Source organism: Bos taurus, chromosome 10 (assembly GCF_002263795.3).
Source record: "Bos taurus isolate L1 Dominette 01449 registration number 42190680 breed Hereford chromosome 10, ARS-UCD2.0, whole genome shotgun sequence".
Taxonomy (NCBI): domain Eukaryota; kingdom Metazoa; phylum Chordata; class Mammalia; order Artiodactyla; family Bovidae; genus Bos; species Bos taurus.
In genome coordinates, this window is record NC_037337.1 from 86640210 (window position 1) to 86665326 (window position 25117).

The following is a 25117-nucleotide window of genomic DNA, read 5'->3' on the forward strand; positions in this document are numbered from 1 at the left end:
AGGAGATGCTCAGGCCCTGGGCCCCAAAGGCCTGGATTCGAAGCTGTCACTGCCCTTTGGGCAGCCTTGATGTCTTGATATCAAGCTTGATATCATGAGTTTGCACATCTGTGAAAGTGAGGAAGATAGTAGGCCTGTCCTGCTTGGCTTCCTGAGACCATTTAACCCCCAGGGCCCCGAATCCCCAGGGTTTCCTTCCTGCTGAGGTGACCCACCTCTCTTTGCTCAAGAGCTCGTCTGCATCCAGGCTCTGCCGCTTTCCCAGGTCTTCTAGAAGCATTGCTCCTGGGTAGGCCTTCTCTCCTGGATTCCTGGGGACCACCCTCTGCACACCTGGCATCACCTGACTTCACAAGAGCGGGACCCTGGTATCACACGTATCTTTCAGTGGCAAGAGGCAGAAACCTTCTCCAGCTCCCTGAAAGCCAATGGAGGAATTTCCAGGGTAGATTCAGATTCATCATGGACCCCGAGGAGACGAAGCACAGTCAGGCCTCTGCAGGGGTGGAATCAGCGTTCCTGTCTGTCTGCTGTCTGTCCCTCTGTCTGTCTGTACCATCGGCCTGTGGCCATGTCTCTGGGTTTCTCTCTTTGTGGCTCTGCCCCGTACTCTCTGTCTCTCTCTCCACCCATCTTGTTTCTCTGTGTTCTCTGTCTTCCCTGTCTGTGTCTCTACCTTTCTCTGTCTGGAGCTCCCTCTGTCTCTCGGGGTTTGGACAGGATGCGGCAAGCCAGATGCCCAGCGTGTGACATTTAAGGAGACACCCACCCTCCGGGTGCTGACCCTGCCCTGGCACAAGCTCCAGAGATGAGCACCTCCTTAAATCTGTGCCCTGGGCCCCTTGCTCACCACACCCTGTCCAGGCTGTGCTTCTCTCACTCTCTCGCCCATCCCCTCTCTTTGTTCGACTCGCTCCTGTAACCGAATGTCTGTTTCTGTCTTGCCGGGTGGTCTCTGCTCATCTCAACACATCAGCAGCCTGATCCTTCTGCTTCTCTGGGTTGAAATTGATTGTCCAGCCTGCATACCCTCCGGCCCAGCAGTTTAGTTTCAGATTTCCTCTTGGTGAATACAGCCCAGCTCGGGTTAGCCACTCATACCACATACAGTCAGCTAGAGCAGGGGCCAGGGTTGCCCTGGGCTTCCTCGGGGGACTTGAGAACAGGCTGTCTGAGGAGGGACTGCTCAACAGTGAGGGCCTCCTTGGCCGTGATCCGGACCCCCAGGTCTGGCCCTCCAAGGTGGAGGATGGTGCAAGGGCCCGCCACCACCTCCACCCCATCACTGCCAGAACACAGACAGCTTTGTCCTCGGGCCGCCCTGGGAATTGAAGAAACCCAGAGCCAGAACCCAGCTGAAGGACAAGGAACGATCTGCTTGCTCCACCCGCCTGTCCCCACTCACCCCACCCCGACTATGGTTTTTCAAAGTCTTGAAGCTCAAGCTGCCTCCTCCTCAAACACGCTGGATCCTCCAGCTGTGTCTGCAGAAAAAGTCATCATCTCCCGTTCAGGGTTCCGGTTTTAGATGTTGGAGTCGTGTGCGGCGAAAACACGGCACTGTCTCTCACCCACGCGGGACCAGATGCCTAGAGGATCTAGGAGAAGGCAGCGGCCTCAAGCCCAGGGGGAGGGCCGAGCCAGTCTCCAAACAGCTCCAGGCAGAGGGCGCAGCCCATGCAGGCCCTGTGAAAGGAGCCAGAGTGAGCCCATGGGGATGCGGGCCTGAGGGCACTGCCCAACCCTTGTCTTCCTTCAGGCAGGAACTCAGCTTCTCTTTTCTCTGAGCCCTCTGGGGGGCTTTTAAAGAGCCGCAGGAGGACTGGGGGGAAATACAGCACAGTTTCAAAGGGGGGAGTGTGGCGAAGGGGTTGTGCAGCCATTTCTTGCTTTATTGGGTCGTGTGAGCCAAGGCAGGACACAGGCATGGGAAAGGCCCAGGTGTGGGCTTGGAAGCCAGCGGTGCTATGGGTACCGGGATTTTGGGGCTTAAGTACACATAGCCTGGTGCTCTCACGTCCTGCATGGGATTCGTGCACTCGCCACAGCCATAGGGAGCTTCCCTGATAGCTCCGTTGGTAAAGAATCTGCCTGCAATGCAGGCAGAGACCCCGTTTTGATTCCTGAGTCGGGAAGATCTGTTGGAGAAGGGATAGGCTACCCACTCCAGTATTCTTGGGCTTCTGCTGTGGCTCAGCTGGTAAAGAATCCCCCTGCAATGCGGGAGACCTGGGTTTGATCCCTGGGTTGGAAAGATCCCCTGGAGAAGGGAAAGGCTACCCACTCCAGTATTCTGGCCTGGAAAATTTCATGGACTGTCCATGGGGTTGCAAAGAGTCAGACATGACTGAGTGACTTTCACTGTCTTTCACTTTCACAGCCATAGGTGGCCTGCATCCCAAATCCTGACTCCGTCTTCAGGCCAGTGTGTTTCTGGGGAAGGCAGGACGATTCCCAAGCTTTGCTGGCCTCCTGCAGACAGAAACATGAGGCCATCCCTGGTGGAGAAGGCTCCTTAGAAGCCCTGGAGCAAAGGTTATGCAGATACAGGCAATAAATCACTTTTGTAATTATAGAATTTAAGCCTGTGGCATCTTTCTCTGAATCTTTCATTCCATTCATTCATTTGACTAACATTCGCTGTGCCCCTCCTAAGTGCCACGTTCTGTGCCAGGTGCTGGGGTTACCCGGGTCCCCCGTCCTCCAGACTAGCAGGGAAGGCAGCTACCTATGGAAGCTGAGAATTACGGTGGGGTATGATGGAGGTTCTTCCAGCAGGGAACTCAAAGGGCTGTAGCACTGAAAAAGCAGTTAATTTTTTCTTTTTTTCTTTTTTTAACCAAACTTTAGACTTTTTATTTTGTACTGGGGTATAGCCGATTAACAATGTCGTGGTAGTCTCAGGTAAACAGCAAAGGGACTCAGCCATACATATACTTGTATCCATTCTCCCCGAAACTCCCGTCTCATCCAGGCTGGCACATATTGTTGAGCAGGGTACTGTGTGCTACACAATAGGTGCTTATTGGTTATCCATTTTACATGTATCAGGGTACACATGACCATCCCAAAGTCACTAACTACCTTTACCCGCTGGGTACCATAAGTTCGTTTTCTAAGTCTGTGAGTTTTTCTGTTTTGTAAGTAAGTTCATTTGTATCATTTTTTTTCCCACATATAAGGGATGGCATGTGGTATTTCTCCTTCTCTGTCTGACTTACTTACACTCAGTATGACACTCTCTATGTCCATCCATGTGGCTACAAATGGCATTATTCCATTCTTTTTAATGGCTGAGTAATATTCCAATGTATATATGTACCACATCTTCTTTATCCATTCTTCTGTTGATGGACATTTAGGTTGCTTGTATGTCTAGGCTTCCTGGAGGAGGGCATGGCAACCCACTCCAATATTCTTGCCTAGAGAATCCCATGGACAGAGCCTGGTGGGCTACCATCCCTAGGGTTGCAAAGAATTGGATATGACTGAAGCAACTGAGCACAGCACAGCATGTCTTGGCTATCATAAACAGTGGAAAAAGCAGTTAATTCAATCTGGGGAGTCAAGGGAGCCTTCCTGGAGGAGGTGGCGTTTGCTCTTGAGGGTTGTAAGAGTTGACCAATAGGAAAGGAAGGTTATCTCAGGAGGCCTGGCAGACTTGGAGAAGGTGAAACATTTGGAGTCTAGGGTGAGGGTAGGAGGGGACCGATGTGGCTGCAGAGGGCAGGAGGAGCAGCCCCCCCATCTGGGTGTCATCCTGGTTCAACTGATGTCTTAAACTTCCAGCGCTGAGCCTCTTTGTGTCTGCTGCTTGCGCGGCTTCCGTTGGCTTCCAACTTTATGTAGGATGAGGCCCTGCACAGAGGTGGAGGAGGGAGCCAGCTCTTGAGGGACAGAGGCTGTATCTCCCAGGTTCTGCCAGAACCCGGGGTTTGCTCTGGGAGAGGGGCCGGAGGCCCTGTGCGTCTGGCAGGGCCCAGGTTGCACACATCACCTTGGCAGTTTGTGGGCAAACCCTCTCAGCCGAGGGGAGGTTGCACTGCCAGCCACTTCCTCCAGTTCCTTCCCTCTGCCTGTCGTCACGGTTACCTCGGCCTTGTTGGGGGTGAGGTAGAGGTTGGGCGGAATCAACTTTGTCCGGGTTTCTATTTCCCCAGATGCGGGTCAGCCAGAGGAGCTGTCACTTCTGGTTCAGTTTCAAAGGAGGCCAAGGGGCTGGGAGGTGCTTGGGTGCGGCCGTGTTGACAGGGCACCTCTCCAGCCAGCCTCCCAGGCCGGGAGGGCGTGGGTCAGGGAGAAGCTCCAAGGTGGTGAACCAGGAGATGGGGCGGCCCCTGCCAGGGCCTATGCCGGGGGCCGTGGGTGCTGGTCTCCGGCTCACCCTTTGGTCCTGAGTTCCCGGAGCATGCCGGGAATGCAGGCAGGGAGGCTGTTTATTTTCCTGGCCTGCAGCCCTTTTGGGCCGAGACCTTGTTCCAGGCCTCAGGCTGCCAGAAGCACCCCCACTGGTTCCAGAAGTGAGAGGGTTGGCAGGCCCAGGCTGCCCAACGACTTCTCCAGTGGCCTCGGACTCTGGGCCACGTCCAGCCCGGCCGATCCTGTGGGTCGTCCAGAATCCCCTAGCAAGCAGTGGACCACGAGAGGCTTCACGTCCAAGTGATCCTGATGGGCTGGGGCTGTGGTCAAGATCAGGGTGGGTGAAGTCGGAGAAATCAGAGTGGAAGCCTGACTCTATCATCTCCTTGCTGGAGGGGCTTGGGCAGACTGCGCAGGTGAACCTTAGTCTCACTGTCTGTGAAGTGGGGCAGTCAGAGAACTTCCTCATCAGACTGTGATGTGAGGATTATAGGACCTATGTTGAGAGCACTGAACAAAGAGGGCAACAGATGGCAGCTCTTGTTATTATTAATGATATTAAACAGTAATAGCCACAGCTCTGGAAGTCCATATTGGCGGGCAGTGAGCCTCTTCTCTCCCATTCAGTGGGCCCTATTTCACACATGATAAGATTCCTAGTGTGTGTGTGTGTGTGAAAGTCACTTAGTCATGTCCGACTGTTTGTGACGCCATGGACTGTACCCAGGCTCCTTTGTTTGCGGAGTTCTCCAGGCCAGAATACTGGCGTTGGTAGCCATTCCCTTCTCCAGGGGATCTTCCTAACCCAGGGATCGAACCCAGGTCTCTTGCATTGCAGGCTGATTCTTTACCAACTGAGCCACCAGGGAAGTAAGTCTAGAGATTCAGAAGCCTCCTATGTCTAGGTCCTGAGAAGGGCACTTTGGGGAGCCCCTGCAATCTTGGGGTGCAAGTGGGTATCCTGGAGAAAGAAAATGCAGAGGCAGCGTGCGTGTGTGACCAGTTGCTCAGCCGTGTCTGACTCTTTACCATGCCAGGGACTGCAGCCCACCAGGCTTCTCGGTCCATGAAATTTTCCAGGCAGGAATACTGGAGTGGGTTGCCATTTCCTTCTCCAGTGCATTGGCAGAGGGAAGGACGAACCTGGTGAGGGGTGGGAAGACTGCTCCATCATCAGGATAGAGCTGAGGGTTCGGAAGGACCTGAGAGGGAGGACAGGGAGTGAAAATGGGTGGAGCAGAAGGTAAAATCAACACTCATGCTCAAGGTGTTTTGAAAGGAAATGCCTGGGAACTGCTGGCCTGGAAAACAGTGCCCAGAGGCTCGGGCCAGGCCAGAGAACAGACCGCCTGTTGGGTGTCACCTCTGAGTGAGGCGATCGCCAGGCTCCAGGCCTCCTGAACTCTGGCAGAACCCATGTGGCCCTGCTCTCCTGGGATGCTGATTCCTCCCCGGGATGCCCACCTGCTTCGTGAGCATCCTTGGGACCAGCTGGGAACCACTGCATCCCACCTGCCGAGAGGCCAGTGGGCTGGCAGGGCTGCTCACTCATGGTTAGGTCATCCGTCTGTCCATCTATCTGAGTCTTGGGAGGGCAGCCAGCCGCCAGGCTTGCCTCAGTGTCTCATCTGTGGCTCTTTGCCCCCACAGCTAGACGAGGAAGAGGAGCGGAGGAAACGGCGTCGGGAGAAGAACAAAGTCGCGGCGGCCCGATGCCGGAACAAGAAGAAGGAGCGGACGGAATTTCTGCAGCGGGTGAGGCGAGCAGTGGCCACGGTGGGCCCCGGCCTTGTCCTTTAGAGGCTTGTGTGCTGGTAGCCCAGGAGACAGCATCCCGGGCCTGCGGAATCAATGCATGCTCACTGGCATCAGCCCGGGCGGCCACGACCCCTCTGTTCCTACCCTCCATTCCTATCCAGTGCCCCCTCCCTGAACTGAGATGACCCAGGGGGCAGCCTGATCGCAGGAAGGCCAGAGCCTATGGAAGGAGCCAAGTTCCCCGCCTCCAGCTGAGGTATAGATCCTCGGCGCTGAGGGCCCAGGTGGCCCAGGACAGGTACTCCCCATGCTGGTGCACCGAGGGCTCCCAAACTTGTCTGGCGTGGGTGCAGATGAAGTTGGTGATGGCTCCCTGCACGGGGGCAGTGCATGCAACCATGGGGCAGAAAAAAAACCCCTCCCTCAAGTGCAGAAAGCTCTTCTGGCCCTGACTCCCATCAGCCTGGACTCTGTCCCACCAAAGCTGACATCCCCCTACTCACCCCCAGCTCTTGGCTGCTGCCTCCAGGACCACAGAGGTCAGCTCTGCACACCGAGGCGAGTGGAAGGCTGCCTTGCCTCATGGCCCTCAGAGCACACCCCTGCCCTTTCATTTGGAATGTGTCAAACAGGCATTTGTTCCTTCTTCTGTCCCTTAGGATTTCCCTCCTATTTTTGTTTTTCAGAAATGGTTGATGACTTTGAAGGGACATGACCAAAATGCTAATTGGTCCCAGCCAGTGGTCTCCAGCCTCCCCACTCCCAATCTGTTGTTGGTTTCTAAATAACAATAGTGACAGTGCAGAAGAGTCATGTCCCAGGTCAGGCTGCCTTCTACAGTGAGCCGCAGTTAAAAGTGGCTGCTGACGTTTGTGACGGAAAAGGCAGTGGCACCCCACTCCAGCACTCTTGCCTGGAAAATCCCATGGACGGAGGAGCCTGGTGGGCTGCAGTCCATGGGGTCGCTAAGAGCTGGACACGACTGAGTGACTTCACTTTCACTTTTCACTTTCATGCATTGGAGAAGGAAATGGCAACCCACTCCAGTGTTCTTGCCTGGAGAATCCCAGGGATGGGGGAGCCTGGTGGGCTGCTGTCTATGGGGTCGCGCAGAGTCGGACATGACTGAAGTGACTTAGCAGCAGCAGCAGCTGACATTTGTGAAGTGCGGCCCTGTGCGAGGCGCAGTGTGCGTTTTATTGCGTTATAGCTGTATGAGGTAGGGGCCTGCGTTATTCTCAGTCTGCTGATGGGGACACTAAGGAAGGCACGGGGGTTAAGTAACTTGCCCAGGTCACTCAGCAGTGACCTGGGAGAACTGAGATTCGGCCTGAGGCTAATTTCAGAGCACCTGTCTTCAGCACTCTGCCCTACTGGCTCTCATCCATTCATTCCTGGGTTTGCTCATTCGTTCTTTTGCTTGTTTATTGATGTGTGGACAAGCAGTGTCAAGCGTATACTGAGTGCCTGGTCCTGTGCTCGGTGTGCTGGGCACACACCACCCAGGACTAGTCCTGGTCCCTCCTGTGGGAGCTGGAGAGGCGAGGCCAGGTTGGCCTGGGTTTTCTCTGGAGGTCGATGGGTCTCTTCTCATTCTTGCAACAAACAGAGAACAAATCGGAGGTCACGGGTGTCAGTGCCTTGGGGCTGTGTGTGCACCTCCGGCTGTGAGCGTTTCAGCAGGGGAACAGTCAGTATAGGTGGGACTTAGACTCTGGAGCTGGAAGCCCCTCAGAAGGGATGGTGGACCGACACCAAGAAGGAAGGTTTCAAGAAATTTCTAAGACACGGGTCTCACATAAGCCTTTAAGATGGATGGAGTGTCACACACCTCATTTCCAGCCCTGAGAGCCTGCAGAGCTGGGGAGGGCACAGAGGGAACACTCATATTCCAACCCCGCCTTCCAGGGCCTGTCACACAGCCAGCAGGCAAGGTGTGCCAAGTGAATGCACACCAGTGACACACTAGTGTCACCAACGGTCAGTGCCAGATGAGCGGGCAAGCTGCTCTGTGCATTCCAGTGACATGGTCTGAGCACCTACTGTGTGCCAGGCATTTCCTGGGTCCCGTTTATTCTCATTCCACTGAGCACCCTGCCGATCCCCCTTTTAGACACGTACCTGTAGCACAGAGAGGTCAAGTTCCTTGCCCGAGGTTACCACTGCCAGCGTGCAGTGGAGTCAGGGTTCATCCATCCGTTTGCTGACCCATCCATCCCTCCTCAGTGCCGAGTGAGTGCCCGCCGCACAGTGGGCCCGCAGGCCGTGGCTGCAGGGGTGGCAGGGGAAAAACAGGGATGGGATGTGTGCTGAGCATGAGGTTGGGCGAGCCCAGGGCGGGGGGCGGGGGGGGCTGTGAGCACAGATGGGGGCGGGGAGGGGCGGCTGTCCAAGTCGAGACTGCAGAACGACTCCTGATGGGTACATAGACCAGGGGCGGGAGCCCACTTAGGGAGGGACAGTGCTGGAGGGGTCACCACCAACAGCCAAAGCACAGGCCAGAGGCTGAGGTGTCGTTTAAGGTTGCGGTGATGGGATTGAAAAGAACGCCGGTGTGGCTAGAGTGCAGGATCCACGGAGAGAAAGGGGCCCAGAGCCTTCACGTGTGAGGTGGTCCCTGTGCCGTCTTGTCCAGGGCAATCCCGCTTTAACTAAGCCTGTTGTCCTGGCCTGATTATTAAGAGCACCCTCTTTCACTCTCATGCCCTGTCCCTTTAGGATGAAGGAGTGTGCAGTGCAGAGAGCCATGGGAGGGTTTCAGGAGGAGAGGGACACACCCTGTTGCTGTGGTTACAGCAAGGGGCGTGGACTGGCCCCCCTCCCCCCCGCCCCCGCGCCCGAGTGGGCAGATCGGTTACATTGCTGTGTTATCCCCCAGGGAGGAGAAGGCAGCTGTTGACCAAGAGAAGTGCATGGCCTTGGGGTCTGGGAGGGGGGCCTGGACAGTTCTCTTGGGGCCCACGCCCAGCCCCTCACTATGCTCCCCTCCTCCCCTCTGACCATGGAGGCTGAGGCCACGTGTAAGGGTTAAGGCCCAAAGGCGGAGGCTGTGTGGACAGTCCGTGCCTGATGACATGAGGGATTCTCTTGTCGTTTATTTTTTAACATGTCAAATATATACAAGGCTCAGAGGTACAAAGGTGTATGTGTGTGTATGTGCACACACGCACACACACACACGTGCGTACACACATATGGGCTTCTCACGTAGCACTGGTGATAAAGAACCCTCCTGCCAACGCAGGAGACGTAAGAGACACAGGTTGGCCCCTGGGTCAGGAAGATCCCCTGGAGGAGGGCACGGCAACCCACTCCAGTATTGTTGCCCGGAGAATCCCATGGACAGAGGCGCCTGGCAGGCTGCAATCCAAGCATCGCACAGAGTTGATGTGACCGGAGCGGATGTGCACACGTGCACGCAAACACACGTATATGTACAATATCACAAGTCACCCTCCCATCCTTGACCCCTGGGGACTCATCCAGGCTAGGCTATTTCTGTGGCATCTCACATGTCATCTGCCTCGACCAGGCAAGGCCCTGAAGGAGGCAAGAGGCAGGCCTTTGGGTCAGATCCCTTGCCCTGCAGGTCCCAGGGCCACCTGAGCACCTCTGCTGTCCACGGGCAGGAGCAGTGGCTGCTGTGGGGCCGCCTCTGCAACTCCACTGGGCCGGACACGGTTCCCTGGGAGAGGGCAGCAGTTAACACCATCGCACGCTCCCCTGGTGCTCGTGGCTCTTCAAGGCCCCTCTCTCCTTGACGGCCACAGTGACTCTGGGAGGAGGCAAGGCAGCCACATCCACTTGCTCAGATTCTGAGACTCGGAGAGATTCACACAGTGGCCAAGTCAGGATGGGGACCCAGAGCTTCCTCCCCTGCCCGGCCCTCTACTCACCCTCCCCCTGAGGGTCTTGTTCACAGCAGCCTAGCTGGCAAGCGGCAGAGTCAAGATTTTAATTCAGGCAGGGCTTTGGGGCTCAGAAGTCTGCATCAGGCTATTTTTTTTTTTTTTACAGAAAAAAAACGTTGGGAAGTGGAGCTGTATTTTAAGTACATTAGGGTAACTTTGAAAAATAAGAGTCAGAGAATCTTCATGCTGAAAGTCCCCTGGGCCAATCATATTTTCTGTGGGGGTGGGGGAACTGAGGCCCAGAGAAGGGAAATGACTTGGCCAAGGGCACACTGCTGGGACACCTCAGCCCCTCACCCTGTATTTTCTCTACTGCCTTCACTGACTGCCACAGAGGAGACAGAACCTCCTTCACATGCATTAATTCCATTCTGAAATGACAAATGGTTTCATTTTCTCCAAGGCAGTAAATATCTACCAGAGGCAAAACGATAAACAAAAATGCAAGCAGAGTTGTTCACTTCCTAATTAAGGTGTGAAGATCCTAGCCCATGTTGATTGAATTAATTAGGAAAACAGATTAGGTAATTGTTGTTCTAAAACCACAAACCACTTCTACAATCACGGCTAAAAAAAAGATTTTTCAAAACTCAGTTTATACTTACCCAGTAAATAAGTATGTAGCATCAACTAATAAAACAGAAGAAAATCAAACAACAGAGCAGCTAGTTACAGCCTGACAGTCAGACTGTCAAAGCGCAGGCTATTCCATGATGTACCCGTACATTTTCAAACCAGCAGAATGTCATGCCATTGCTATGATAAATGCATGGGGAAGCCAGTTAGGCACCCCACTTGGTCTTTTTGTGTGATACAGATGTGAGGTGGGTGTGATGTCTTCTCAAGGGTGAGGATGTGTGTGCAAGCCTGCCAGACCCTGCCCCTGGCATGTCCCATTCTAACTTCCATTTCCAGCACAACCCAGCCCTTCCTCGTCCTGCCCACTGCCCTCCAGAACTGCTGCCACCTCCCTGCTTCCTTGGACCCTCCCCCATGCTCACAGGCTGCTGTCTACCCACCGCCCACTCTGCAGACGCAGGCAGTCTCCCAGACCTGCCAAGTTTTCTTGGAAACGGCCTCCTCCTCTGCTTCTCCTCCTTTGCTTCTTCATCCCCCCTTGCTTGTGGCTTAAAGCAAAAATTCCTTAAGCCTCCCTAACCCTTGGTTTACAAAGTACCTTTCCCACTTGAAGTCATTTAATCCCCCACGATCATCGTTTTTTTTTTTTTTTTTTGCAGAGGAGATAACTGGGGTTCAGGGAAGTTAGGAAACTTGCTCTTGACTCTTCCAAACCCCGGGTCTGGCTCTAAACCCACCTTCCCAGCTTGGTGCCCTAATAGGTCCAAACGTGACGTGTGGCCATCCGGGAGGATTTTTAATCTCTTAAATGCGTCTGATGCGCTCCCGTGTCTGCATCCTGGTTCACTCAGAGCTTGCTTCTTGAAACATCTTCCCACTCTCCCACTGACTTTCTCTGCTCAACCAGAGTCAACCCATTTCTCCAAACCCAAGATCAGACCTGGTCATTCAGCCCACTCTCAGAAGGTCGTCTAGACCCTGGAGGGCTGATGGCACTTGATAAGCTCTGCCTGGCTGTCTGGATCCTTCTCCCCCTTGAGTGGAAGCTGCACACGATCCATGTTACGGGCTCATGGACCTCGGGGCCCCTTAGAGGGTTCACTGCACAAAGCAGGTTCTCTGCACTTGCTCCTGGGTGGGTGGATTGAACCGAGACTCCTAGAGGCAGCAGCTCAGAGGATTTGAAGTTGGAGCTTAAATTGTGTCTGGGGGGAACCAGATGGTCAGAGACATCCCATAGGCACCAGCTTGTAGACCCAGTGAGCAGGCAGCCCCTACCTGCCCCAGATTCATGGTTCCACATGGGGTCTCTCCTGCCCTCAGAGGCTGTCTGCTTGGGGTGTTAGGAGAACAGTGGACCAGCCTGGCTTCCCTGGCGCTCCTTGTCCCGCTAAATCCAAAACCACCCTAGCTGGCTTTCGGTATTTCCCCCCCTGAGCATTTTTTCCTTCTTTGAGGCTTTTCTCCCTCAGCGTCTTGTCCCGAGGACTGCACATCTCAGCAGTTGTGAGTCCCCAGGCGCTGTGCTGCTTCCACAGATATGAGTACAAGGAACAGCTCAGTCAGCCTGGCTGGTGTGGGGAAGACAGCAGCCCTGAGGCCAGAGGGCCTGGGGATCTCTCAGCCCCGGCAGGGAGGGGCCACTCAGCCCATCACAACCACAGCCCATTCTTTGTCTGATGCGGGTTGCCTGGGCCTGGCAATGGACCGGATGCTCCTTGTGCGCTAAAGGATGTCTAGGAGCATCCCTGATCCCTACCCTCTGAATTCCAAGGGCACCCACCCTCCCCAGTTGTGACAACACGAAATGTCTCCAGACACTGTCAAATGTCTCCTGGGAGGCAAAATCGCTTCTAGCTGGGAATGACTGGTCTCAACCTTTGCCAACCTTTGGGTGAATTCCAACCTCCACACTGGTTATATGTTTTTAGATAGAGTCCAGGAAATACCAATTCAGGCGCTTCCGTATTTTACTGTGTTGACTCCTGAGCATTGAACTGGTGTGCCCATCACCTCTCCACATCACAAACTTGTAAGTAAGTAAGTGAAAGTCGCACAGTTGTATCCGACTCTTTGCAACCCCATGGACTGTACAGTGGGAGAAGGCAATGGCACCCCACTCCAGTACTCTTGCTTGGAAAATCCCATGGATGGAGGAGCCTGGTAGGCTGGGGTCCATGGGGTCGAGAAGAGTCAGACATGACTGAGTGACTTCACTTTCATTTTTCACTTTCACACATTGGAGAAGGAAATGGCAACCCACTCCAGTGTTCTTGCCTGGAGAATCCCAGGGACGGGGGAGCCTGGTGGGCTGCCGTCTTGGAGTCGCACAGAGTCGGACACGACTGAAGCAACTTAGCAGCAGCAGCAGCAGCAGCAGGACTGTACAGTCCATGGAATTCTCCAGGCCAGAATACTGGAGTGGGTAGCCTTTCCCTTCTCCAGGGGATCTTCCCAACCCAGGGATCGAACCCAGGTCTTCCGCATTGCAGGCGGATTCTTTACCAGCTGAGGCACAAGGGAAGCCCAAGAATACTGGAGTGGGTAGTCTATCCCTTCTTTAGTGGATCTTACCAACCCAGGAATTGAACCAGGGTCTCCTGCATTGCAGGCAGATAGATTCTTTACCAACTGAGCTCTCAGGGAAGCCCCATGAGCAAGAAAACTCCCCATAAATCAAGTCAACATCCTTTCCTCACCCTGGAGCCTCTCCAACTGAACTGGAAGTTCTCTGGAAATCTCACTTGGGGTTATTTAAAACCACATTTTGGATCCAGAAGGGTGACTATTGATTGCCTCCCAGTGGGCAAAGATTCTAGCTAACAGGGTATAAGGAAGAGACTCCTTAAATAATCATAGACTGATAACCAGGAAGCACATGTTTTAGGAGAAATTACGTGACCACACTGGGCTTGTGGATGCCACAGGCCAATATATCCCCAACATGCATTTATCACACATAAAGCACTTTCTGTGGCACTGCCATCGTGGGCCACCTCTAACCCCTCTGTGGACCCTCCACGCATCTGCTCTGGATCCACTTGGCCTCCATTCTTCTCCCACCCTTTGTTTCTTGTGCAAAGGTCCTGAGGCAGAAGAGTGTTTGCTATATTTGAGCAACAGCAAGGAAGCCCCTGGGCTTCCCCAGTGGCTCAGTGGTCAAGAATCCACCTGCCAGTGCAGGAGATGGGTTCAGTCCCTGGGTCAGGAAGATCCCCTGGAGAAGGAAATGGCAACCCACTCCAGTATTCTTGCCTGGAGAATTCTACGGACAGAGGAGCCTGGCAGGCTACAGTCCATGGGGTCACAGAGAGTCAGATACGACTGAAGCAGCTAAACAACACCAGCAACACAAAGGAAGCCACTGTGGCTGGAGTGGATTGAGTAGGGGAGGAGAGGGGAACATGAGCCAGGCTGGCCCCAGGATATACCCTAGATTCATCCCACTAACAACACAGGCCAGTGTCTGGTATGACGGGCAGGACCTGAACAAAATCAGTTACTCCAGGGGACTCTGTAGCAGATTCTGTGCTTCTCCAGGGGGAAACTGACAGAAAATAGACAAAGGCCAGCCTGGAGCGCCCTGTGACTACCTAGGTGGAGAGCTTCTCCCTGGAGCTGGTCCCCACTGAAAGCTTAAAGCCTCATCTCTGTTTTTGCATGCAGGAATCTGAGCGGCTGGAACTCATGAACGCTGAGCTGAAGACCCAGATCGAGGAGCTAAAGCAGGAGCGACAGCAGCTCATCTTGATGTTGAACCGGCATCGTCCCACCTGTATCGTTCGGACCGACAGCGTCAAGACACCTGAGTCAGAAGGCAACCCTCTGCTTGAGCAGCTTGAGAAGAAGTGACCGTGGGCTGGGAGGAGGAGGACAAAGGAAGAATGAGGAGTAGGAGATGGCAAGAGGGAGGAAGAGGAGGAGGGCACCAGAGGGCTCTTCTTTGGTGTGTGAAAAACTTTACACCAGAGGCTCAGCACAGCCAGTAATTGGCCGGGCCTTTTTTTTTTTTTTTTTTGTGAAACTCAGATCAGCCACACAAGGGGAAGAGCCGGCTGATGAAACCCAGAAGGACCAAGCGCTGAGACCAAAGTAGACTCGAGGGTGGGGCTGTCCCGCTGGGGCCCAGCTCCAGAGAGACAGGACAGAGGCACCTGGGGCTGGAAAGCAGCCTCAGGCACTTCTCTGGGCTCTCCACCAGGGTACCCACTCCAGGGACCTCCGAGCAGCCAGGAAAAGCCATGAGTTGCAACCAAACACGCGGCTGAGGATCGAACTGAGTGACACGGCCATCTGCCTGACGACCCTGATGCAAGGCTGGAGAGAGAGGGTCGAGATGCGGGGCCCAGCGGGGCCCTGCTGGGGAGCGGCAGCTGGGTGCACCCTGGCCGGCCCTGCTGGAGTTTGCTGTGGGCACGAGGCGCAGGCGCCCTTCCAAAGCACATACTCACTGAATGTTTACAGACTGGCTGTCCTGGCAGGGCTTTCAACTGCACATGTTTTTTATACTTTCTTTTTTTTTTTTTTTTAATATTTTTTACAAAAAAAAAAAGATTTTATACAAGCAATATATATATGGATTTCTATAATCACTCGATGTGATACAGTATAAATATGCTATGGTTTGTTTGTTACGAACAAATATCCAGCAGTTATGGTCATTGTGTGTAACTTCTAAGTACTGTAGTCTCTGGGTGTTAGGGGGTGGCCGGGGAGGGGGTGGGGTGTGTTTCCATCCTGGTAAACCCTTCATAGTACTCAGTCCTGTATCACTCAGTAAACGTTACTCTTACTTACCCGGCCACCTCTTGTAGTGTCTGCCTGGGGAATGGGGGTACAGGGAACACTTGGTCACCCGTGGTGTGTAGTGTTAGAGAATGTTTGGAGCATCTATCATGGGCCCTTGGTTTTCACAACAACCCTTCCCAGGTAAGTCTTTATATGCCCATTTTACAGATGAGGAAGTCGAGGCTCAGAGAAGTTATTATATATATATACACAGTACTTCATTTATTCACTCAACACACGTTTCCTAAGTGCCAGCCGGGAGTGTGCCAGGTACTCTCACAAGGCGCTGAGTAGTCGCTGGGCCCTGCATTTATGGAGCTGACGGTCATGAGCTAAATCTTGTATGTGCTCCATACACCGTTCATTTTCACAACAGCCTTGACAGGGAGCAGCAATGGTCCCAATTGGTAGATGAGGAATTCGAGGCCCAGGGAGTTTAAAACTTGCCCTGCTGAGGACTTAACAGAGTAACTAGCATATATAGTCTCATTCACTTCTCTCAAAACATGAAATAGGCATCGTTGCCCTTCATTTTGTAAATAACTGAGGCTCAGAGAGGGTATGTGACTCATCCAAGGTCACCCAGCTAGTGAGGAGCAGAGCTGATGCTCGAACTTTGCTTCCCAAGGCCCGTGACTCTCCCGCTGTGGCCAGCTAATTGTGTGATTGCCCCCGTGAGGGAACATCTCACCTGATTAGAACAGGAGGCCTAGGAGGCCATGGTTACAGGGCCAGTTTCTGGGAGGGCTGGATGGAGTTCCAGGCTGTGCCACGATCGTGGAGTGGACCAGTGATGTGAGCAAATGGTGTGGCTGTCTCAGCCATGCCCTCACCTTCACAGCTGAACACCCGCCCTGAAGAGCAAGAAGGACTCGATGCCATAGGCAAGAGCTGCCGTTCACGTGGCACCTGATGGCTCACAAGGCACTTTTATGCGTGTTACTGCTGCTGCTGCTGCTAAGTCACCTCAGTCGTGTCTGACTCTGTGTGACCCCATAGGTGGCAGCCCACCAGGCTGCCCCATCCCTGGGATTCTCCAGGCAAGAACACTGGAGTGGGTTGCCATTTCCTTCTCCAGTGCATGAAAGTGAAAAGTGAAAGTGAAGTCGCTCAGTTGTGTCCGACTCTTCTCGATCCCATGGACTACAGCCTACCAGGCTCCTCCGTCCATGGGATTTTCCAGGCAAGAGTACTGGAGTGGGGTGCCATTGCCTTCTCTGTTTATGTGTGTTGCTCATCTGATATTTCAGCTCTAGGAGGTAGATGGGATAGGGGTTTCAGTTCCATTGTACTAGCTGTGCAAGCTGAAGCTTACAAAAATTAATGTTTGAGACTTCCCTGGAGGTCCAGTGGTTAAGACTCTGTGCTTCCAATGTAGGGGATGTGGGTTAGATCCCTGGCCAGGGAAGTGAGGTCCCATATCCTGCATGGTGTAGCCAAAAAAAAAAACCCAAAAATAATGTTTATGCAGCTGGAAACAGGTAGAACCAGGAGCTGAAGTCTCCTCTCCTACTGCCTACTGGTGTGCTCTCTCTCCTCCATCACCGGGGCTAGATAACTAGCTGTTGCTGGTCAGGCTTCATGACAAGGACAACAGTGAGCTTGGGTTGCTTCTCACATCTTGAATGAGGACTTCCAGGATGGACAGGAGCCAAGAAAAGGTCATTAAAATGCCTTTGGTCCCTAACTTCCTCGTCTCAGGTCCCTCTACCCAACACACTTGGTGTGCCACCCCTACCCACTTGGCAACCCGCTCCAGGCTTCACCTTAGAAGCAGGGCCTGTCAGCTCCCTGGCAGTTGTGGTGGCACACAGCAAACCCCCAGGCTGTAATCCTTTGACACTCGCCAAGCCTTAAGAGAAACAAAGATGTGGACTTGCAGGCCCCTCACATGAGCTGGTGCCCGTTTCAGCAGGACCACCTCCCACCCCTGGCTGTGGTTCCTCTGGTCTTGTCCAGGGAGCTGCCAGCCTGTACCTACCAGCCTGTATCGTCCTTCGCCTCCGAGGACAGGCTGTCTCCCAGATTCAGTGGCACGTGCTGTGCCGAGACACACCCTTCCTTACCAGGACCCCTGCTCCCTGCTGTGGGAAGCCAGAAGTCACAGTCATCTGTCTCATAAGAGCTAACGTGCTTGGGTTTCCTGTGCACCTGGTGTGTTAGATGCACTACCGTGGCCAGTCTGCATGACCTTGTCAGGAGGTAGGTACCATTGTCCCCGTGTTGCAGATGAGAAAACCGCGGCACAGAGAAGGAACTTGCCAAAGGTCACAGTCCTTTGAGTGGCAGAGCCAGAATGTTCTTCTAATCTGACTCCAGGTGTAAAAAGCTGGACGGGGCTTCCCCCTGGGGGAGACGCTCTGTGTTTTTGCTGTGACCTCAGTTTTGTGTGTGGAGGACAGGGGAGATGGCATGGGTTGAGGATTCCCAGCTCTCAGACACCCATCTCCAAGTGTAAGTACAGAAGACCCACTTTAAAGGCTAATAGGTTCACTATCCAATCTTCTACTGACTAGCCACGAGCCTCAATTTTCTTATCTGTAAAGTGGGAACAGTAACAATCTAAGTCTTTTTTTTTTTAATAGGGTTGTTGTCATGGTCAAATACGGAATGCGTGTAAAAATGTTTTCAGAAACACAGAGCTCCACAAAGTGGCAAGTCTCTTGCTTTCTGTTAGCATGAACAGTTGTTAACTACTACACAGTACAAACCACTTGAATATCTTTTATTCCCTAAAGGTGGCTGCAGCGTTAGTGTTCTGGCCATGTATCCAGTTCCCATAGCAATGGACGCTGGGATACGAGAGTTTGCTTGGCTCCTGAACAGTCACAGCCAGCTATATGGGATTCATCATCCTCTCCCTGGGCTTTCTTGTGCCTTCCTGCCCAGTGGTCATAAATGAGATGTGTACCACCTCTGCCCAGGGTTGCTATGAGAATCAACTGGGCAGCCTGAGAAGGATAAGACCCATTAGCAGATGCGCAATAGCCAGCAGTGCTGGTCAGGATTCAGATTAAAGGGAACTAAGCTGTGCTGCCAGTGGGAAATTGGTGCGACTGTGCAAAGCAATTTGGCAATAACCGGTGGCACTAAAGCTAAACCCATCCTTTGACCTAGCAATTTCCCTTCTAAGTGTACATTTTTGGAAGAACTCCAGCATAGGGGCACAAGGAAAAGTACAAGCACGTTCAATGAAGCTTCATCTGTATTTAAGAGAAGTTGGAAACAACCTAAATACTGATGAACAGAAGAGCAGATAAACTGTGTTTTCCTAAAATTTAGTATTGTTCTGCAGGTAGCTAAAAAGGATGTATCAGAAATACAAGCATCAGTGTGGATGAACCTCAGAAACACACTATTGAACTGGAGGATGGGAAGCACGTTGCAGAAGAATATATATGGTGTGCCATTTATGCAAAGTTTCCAAACATGGAAATTGATCCTTTATTGTTTATGGGTACACACAGATCTGGGTGATAGAGGTGTAAAAGCATGCATAGGAATGCTATTAATATCAGAATCAGTAACAGGGAATTACTCCTGGAAAAGGGGAGGAAGCGGTTTGGGATGGTATCTGCAAGGCTATAGAGGACACTGGGTTTCAATTGTATATGTAACATTTCATTAACTTTTAAAAATCTGAATCAAATGTAGAATAATGTTTACATTTGTCAGAGATGGGTGATGGGCACACACATGTGGGTTATCTTTTCCAACTTCTCTGTATGCTTGGTGTATTTCCTAGTTAAAAAAAAAAAAAAAAAGAACAAGCCACAAACAACACCAATAGAAGGTTTTGTTTTTCCATCCTTTCCTTGGTAAGCTCAGGAAATAAAAAAATCTGAAATTACAAAGCTGTAGCAGCATATGCTCTTTGAATTTATGCAAATTTTAATTGCATGCCTTGAGGGAGAGAAAGTTGATACAAAGAGTGTGATTTGTTTAGCTGGCCCTTCTAGTTAATAAGCGGTGTGCCTGGTGGTGAGGGTGCCCCGGGGTGAGGGCACCTTGGGGATAGTTGATCTGCACCACTTCAGTGGGCCCTGGTACCTGTTCTCTACATAATGAGCCATGGAAGGCATGTTCAAGGTTAATTCGGACTCTAACTTTTCTTGTTAGGTCCTGAATTGTCAACCCAATCCCTGTGTAAAATGCAACTCCACCTTTAAAGGCAGCTTTAAAGCAAAGGGGGAGCCTTTTGAAGACCCAGTTGCCCAGGGTATTGGATTCCTATTGCTGCTATAACAAAGTGCCGCAGATTTAACACAAATTTTCATACTTTAGAGCTCTGAAGGGCGGAAGTCCAAAATGGGTCTCGCCTGGTTAAAAGCAAGGTGCCAGCAGGCTGTATCCTTTTTGCAGGCTCTGGGGAAATCTATTTTCTAGCTTTTTCCAGTTGATAGAGGCTGCCCACCTTCCATGAGCTCATGGCCCCTTCCATCTTAAAAGCCATCACTGGCTGGTTGAGTCTTTCTCCTGTCAATCACTCTGACACTGACATTTCCTCCTTCTCCCTTCCATCTTTTAAAGACGCTTGTGATTATATTGGGCCCACGTGGATACTGCAGGATACTCTTGTTTTAAGGTCAACTTTAAATTTCATCTGCAACCTTAACATTCCCCTTGCCGTGTGACATAACATATTCGTATGTTCAGTATTTGGAAGGCATTATTCTGCCTATTTGGAGAAGGCAATGGCACCCCACTCCAGTACTATTGCCTGGAAAATCCCATGGACAGAGGAGCCTGGTAGGCTGCAGTCCATGGGGTTGTGAAGAGTCGGACATGACTGAGCGACTTCCCTTTCACTCTTCACTTTCATGCATTGGAGAAGGAAATGGCAACCCACTCCAGTGTTCTTGCCTGGAGAATCCTAGGGACGGGGGAGCCTGGTGGGCTGCTGTCTATGGGGTCACACAGAGTTGGACACGACTGAAGTGACTTAGCAGTAGCAGTAGCAGTATTCTGCCTATTACAATAGGAATCTAAGAGTTGGAGATTCTAAACGCCAGCCCTCCTCCTTCCCTAGCAAAGAGAGGCTGTTTTCTGTGTAAGTGCCGTGAGGATGGCATCTCTACACAGGCAACCCCAGTGCCTGGCACCTAGAAGCAGTCCTAGAAATCAGACCCTCAGGGACATTTAGGATGGGATATTCAGACCTGAGTCTGTCTGCAGTGACAGTCAGTGCGGTGGCGAGAATCCCTGACCTGTTGTAGTTCCTCAGACTCTTCTGTGTGGATCGAGATGTCATATGTGATACGGGTAAAAAGGCAAGTGATCTCTGGGGCAGCTGGATGGTATGGGGATAAGTTAGAAAGTTCGAGTCAGTTGCCCTTTGTTAACCATTTTGAAAGCCTCAGAAAAAGAAAATATAAAGCTTGAGTTCAGTTCAGTCACTCAGTCGTGTCTGACTCTTTGTGACCCCATGGACTGCAGCGTGCCAGGCCTCCATGTCCATCACCAACTCCTGGAGCTTACTCAAACTCATGTCCATTGAGTCGGTTATGCCATCCAACCATTTCATCCTCTGTCGTCCCCTTCTCCTCCTGCCTTCTATCTTTCCTAGCATCAGGGTCTTTTCAAATGAGTCAGCTCTTCGCATCAGGTGGCCAAAGTATTGGAGTTTCAGCTTCAACATCAGTCCTTCCAATGAATATTCAGGACTGATCTCCTTTAGGGTGGACTGGTTGGATCTCCTTGCAGTCCAAGGGACTCTCAAGAGTCTCCTCCAGTTCAAAAGCATCAATTCTTTGGAGTTCAGCTTTCTTTATAGTCCAACTCTCACATCCATACATGACTACTGGAAACACCATAGCCTTGACCAGATAGACCTTTGTTGACTAAGTAATGTCTCTGCTTTTCAATATGCTGTCTAGGTTGGTCACAACTTTCCTTTCAAGGAGCAAGCTTGAGTTAGGCAACTATAAACTGAAGATGCGCTGTGAAAATCAGAGTGCATTTTTTGGTAGTATTTAAGAAGATACTTGTCTCAGTCAGGTCCAGAATCTAACTGTAAGGGTGGCAGACCCATTAAGAAGAACCAATGTCCATCCTGGAACTGGCAACCCCCTCCAGTACTCTTGCCTGGAAAATCCCATGGACAGAGGAACCTAGTAGGCTACAACCAATGGAGTTGCGCAGAGTCAGACACGACTGAGTGACTTCACTTTCACTTTTCACTTTCATGCATTGGAGAAGGAAATGGCAACCCACTCCAGTATTCTTGCCTGGAGAATCCCAGGCACGGAGGAGCCTGGTGGGCTGCCATTTATGGGGTTGCACAGAGTCGGACACAACTGAAGCGACTTAGCAGCAGAAGCAGCAGCAATGTCCATCCTTGAGAAATTTTCAGTCTCAAAGTCAGGATGCTAAAAGGGAAAAATGTAGAACCTTGAGACCTGAAATGGGACCTTTGGATAAATGAGACTCTGAAACTCTACAATCCCTTGAGCCCTCTGGACTGGCAGAAGCAGTCCCCTGCCCCTTAAAATCAGCCTCCCCTTGCTTGGAGATCATGGAAAGATTGCTCTCAGAGCAGCATGATGTTTACCCTCAAGATCCACCTCTGCTACACTCATTACTGCCAGGCAGATAAACAAGGTCACCTCTCAGTTCAGTCCAAGCGGGGAAAAACAGTCCCTGCTCCAGAAGGACATCACTTATCTGTTGAAAGAACTTCAGGGCATGGCTGATCTGTATTATCAGGCATCAGGACTGATAATCTGTATTATCAGTCTTTATAAGTGATTTAAACAGCCACAAGGGCATGACTCAGCCATTCTCTCTCTGAGGCTGCCTGTGTCTATCCGTCCATACTGTACTCTTTTTTCCTTCTACTACTACTACTAAGTCACTTCAGTCGTGTCCGACTCTGTGCGACCTTATAGACTGTAGCCTGCCAGGCTCCTCTGTCCACGGGATTCTCCAGGCAAGAATACTGGAGTGAGTTGCCATGTCCTCCTCCAGGGGATCTTCCTGACCCAGGGATCGAATGTGCATCTCTTATGTCTCCTCTTTGGCAGGTTCTTTACCACTAGTGCCACCTGGGGAACCCATAGATGATATGAACCTACAGTAAATGAGGTAGAGATGCTCAACTTGCCTTGGCAGAGAATTAAGGAAGTGTCAGAAGGTCCTAAGGTCCTGGGAGGGGGCCGTGGTCAGATGAACTGATCTGTTGTAGTCAGATGAATTTGTTATGTGAGATGTCACCTGACCATGCTTCTCAGGAGGGCTGGAACATCACTAAGATAGTGATGACATACTGGAGAGAGGGCCACTGGCATCTTGGAGAAGCCCTGAATTGGCCACCTCTATAAGCCAGGCTGGACAACAGGAGATGCTGCCATAGAACTGGAGTTGCCTAGTGTCAGTGGAGATTATGGAATTCCAGAGTGGTAGAGGTCCTAAAGGAGACCAGTCCTGGGTGTTCACTGGAAGGACTGAGGCCGAAACTTCAATACTTTGGCCACCTCATGCAAAGAGTTGACCCATTGGAAAAGACTGATGCTGGGAGGGATTGGGGGCAGGAGGAGAAGGGGACGACAGAGGATGAGATGGCTGGATTGCATCACTGACTCGATGCACATAAGTTTGAGTGAACTCCAGGAGTTGGTGATGAACAGGGAAGCCTGGCGTGCTGTGATTCATGGGGTTGCAAAGAGTCAGACACGACTGAGCGACTAAACTGAACTGAACTGAACTGAGAGGCCAGATAAAGGCAATTAACTGGTACCATGGACAGCAAGAGCCTCGTGTACTTTCTAGATCTAAGTCAGTTTCCAGACCCAGAGCCCACTGACTGAAGGATAGGCAGGGTCCCCTTGAGGAAAACCCCTATGTTACCATCACATGTATTCAATAAACATTTTCCCAATCCTTCCTTAAAGAGTAACTATACAGGAGGGAAGGGAATTCTCACATCTCTTGAGGACCAATGAATCAATCCCAGCACCCGCATTAAAACTAAGGGTATGAGATGACACTGATGCCAGGACACCTGCTATCATGCTTTTCTGGCTGGAGATGGGTTTATGGAGGACAGGGGATAAGAAATGTCCTGGCCCATGTCTGCCTCCAGTGGGTTTTTGGGCCCACAGACCCTTCTTATGGCTCCTTCCCCAGCTCCTGACTGATAAAGAGTGTTTTGGTAGGAAAAACTGAATGGGAGTGCTTGAAACTATAGCATCCCCAGCCAAGATAGGAAATCAGAAATGACACTACATCTTAGGTGCAACTGCAGGAAACAGCACCACCAGCAAAGACTTAAAGGATGCAGAAGGGTGGTGGCAGTTTATATCATATTCTTGTAGAATTCACTTGTTTGATTCTGTGAAATCAGATGGATGGTGGTGAGTGATGATGGAACAGCGTAAACCTGACCAAGTGGTATTCCCTCCCTCAGCTGCCATGCTTGGGGTGTTATGATTAGAACAGGTTACACCACTCCTGGTCTTTGGTAAGTGAAAGTGAAAGTCGCTCAATTGCAAAGTCGCTCACTGTTTGTGACCCCGTGGACTATACAAGTCCATGGAATTCTCCAGGCCAGAATACTGGAGTGGGTAGCTGTTTCCTTCTCCAGGGGATCTTCCCAACTCAAGGATCGAACCCAGGTTTCCCACATTGTGGGCAGATTCTTTGCCAGCTGAGCCACCAGGGGAAGCCCAAGAATACTGGAGTAGGTAGCCTATCCCTTCTCCAGCGGATCTTCCTGACCCAGGAGTCACACTGGGGTCTTCTGCATTGCAGGTGGGTTTTTTACCAACTGAACTATCAGGGAAGCCCCAAGCAGCTATTAATTGATAAATGCATTCTACTCAATTCCCATCAATAAGCAAAATCAATTAAACCAGCTCACTTTTACATGAGAAAGGCAGAAGTGCCCATGTACGGCCTAGCCCAAGGGCTGTATTAACTCTCTTGCCCCCCAGCAGAGTCTAATCCATAGGCGCTTTGATCCCCTTGTCATTCCAGAGAGTCCAGTTGCTCCCGTTGTACAGTTGGCACAGTGCTCATGGGACCTGCAGAGCAGACAGTACTCTAGATGCCACTGAAGGTGCGTGAGCACCGGAGGATGGGAAAGAGTCCCGCTCATGAGGATTTCGGGATCTGCATATGGGTGGTGTGTGTTTGTTTGTTTGTTAAGATTTTTTTTGATGTGGACCATTTTTAAGTCTTTATAGAACTTGTTACAACAATGTTTCTGCTTTTTATGTTTTGTTTTTTTTTTTGGCTGCAAGGCATGCAGGGTCTTAGCTCCCTGACCAGGGATCGAACCCACACTCCCTGCATTCGAAGGTGAAGTCTTAACCACTGGACCACCACGGGAGTCCCTTGGGATGGTGTTTTCAGTGGTCCTGTGGTCGGAGGCATTTGGAAGTTCCCCTTCAAGATTCCTTGGTGGCTCAGCTGGTAAAGAATCCCCTTGCAGTGTGGGAGACCTGGGTTCGATCCTTGGGTTGGGAAGATCCCCTGGAAAAGGGAACAGCTACCCACTCCAGTATTCTGTCCTGGAGAATTCCATGGACTGTACAGTCCATGGGGTCACAAAGGGTCAGACTCGACTGAGGGACTTTCACCTTTAAAATTAAGGATAGATAATTGCCCCTGGCACTCCATCACTAAGAGGCACAGGGCCTGGTAGACTGCTTCAGAATTTTGGAGGCAATACATATGTACACCCCACTTAGGAATACTGCTCTAACCTATTTATCAGCGGCTTA

At 51.6% G+C, this 25117-nt stretch overlaps 1 protein-coding gene across 5 annotated transcripts in view; it reads left to right on the top strand.

Moving 5' to 3' along the window:
- Positions 1-15403, top strand: part of JDP2 (Jun dimerization protein 2) — a 45402-nt gene extending 29999 nt beyond the window's left edge. For 4 of the 5 annotated variants that reach the window (XM_010809480.4, XM_005211987.4, XM_010809479.4 and 1 more), the window contains exons 3-4: positions 6010-6135; positions 14274-15403. In XM_010809480.4, the coding sequence (XP_010807782.1) occupies positions 6010-6135; positions 14274-14459 (312 nt within the window). In that variant the 3' untranslated portion in view covers positions 14460-15403. The remainder of the gene's footprint in view (positions 1-6009; positions 6136-14273) is intronic. The other variant, NM_001193245.3, reaches the window with a different exon arrangement.
- The last annotated feature ends 9714 nt before the right edge of the window (positions 15404-25117 follow it).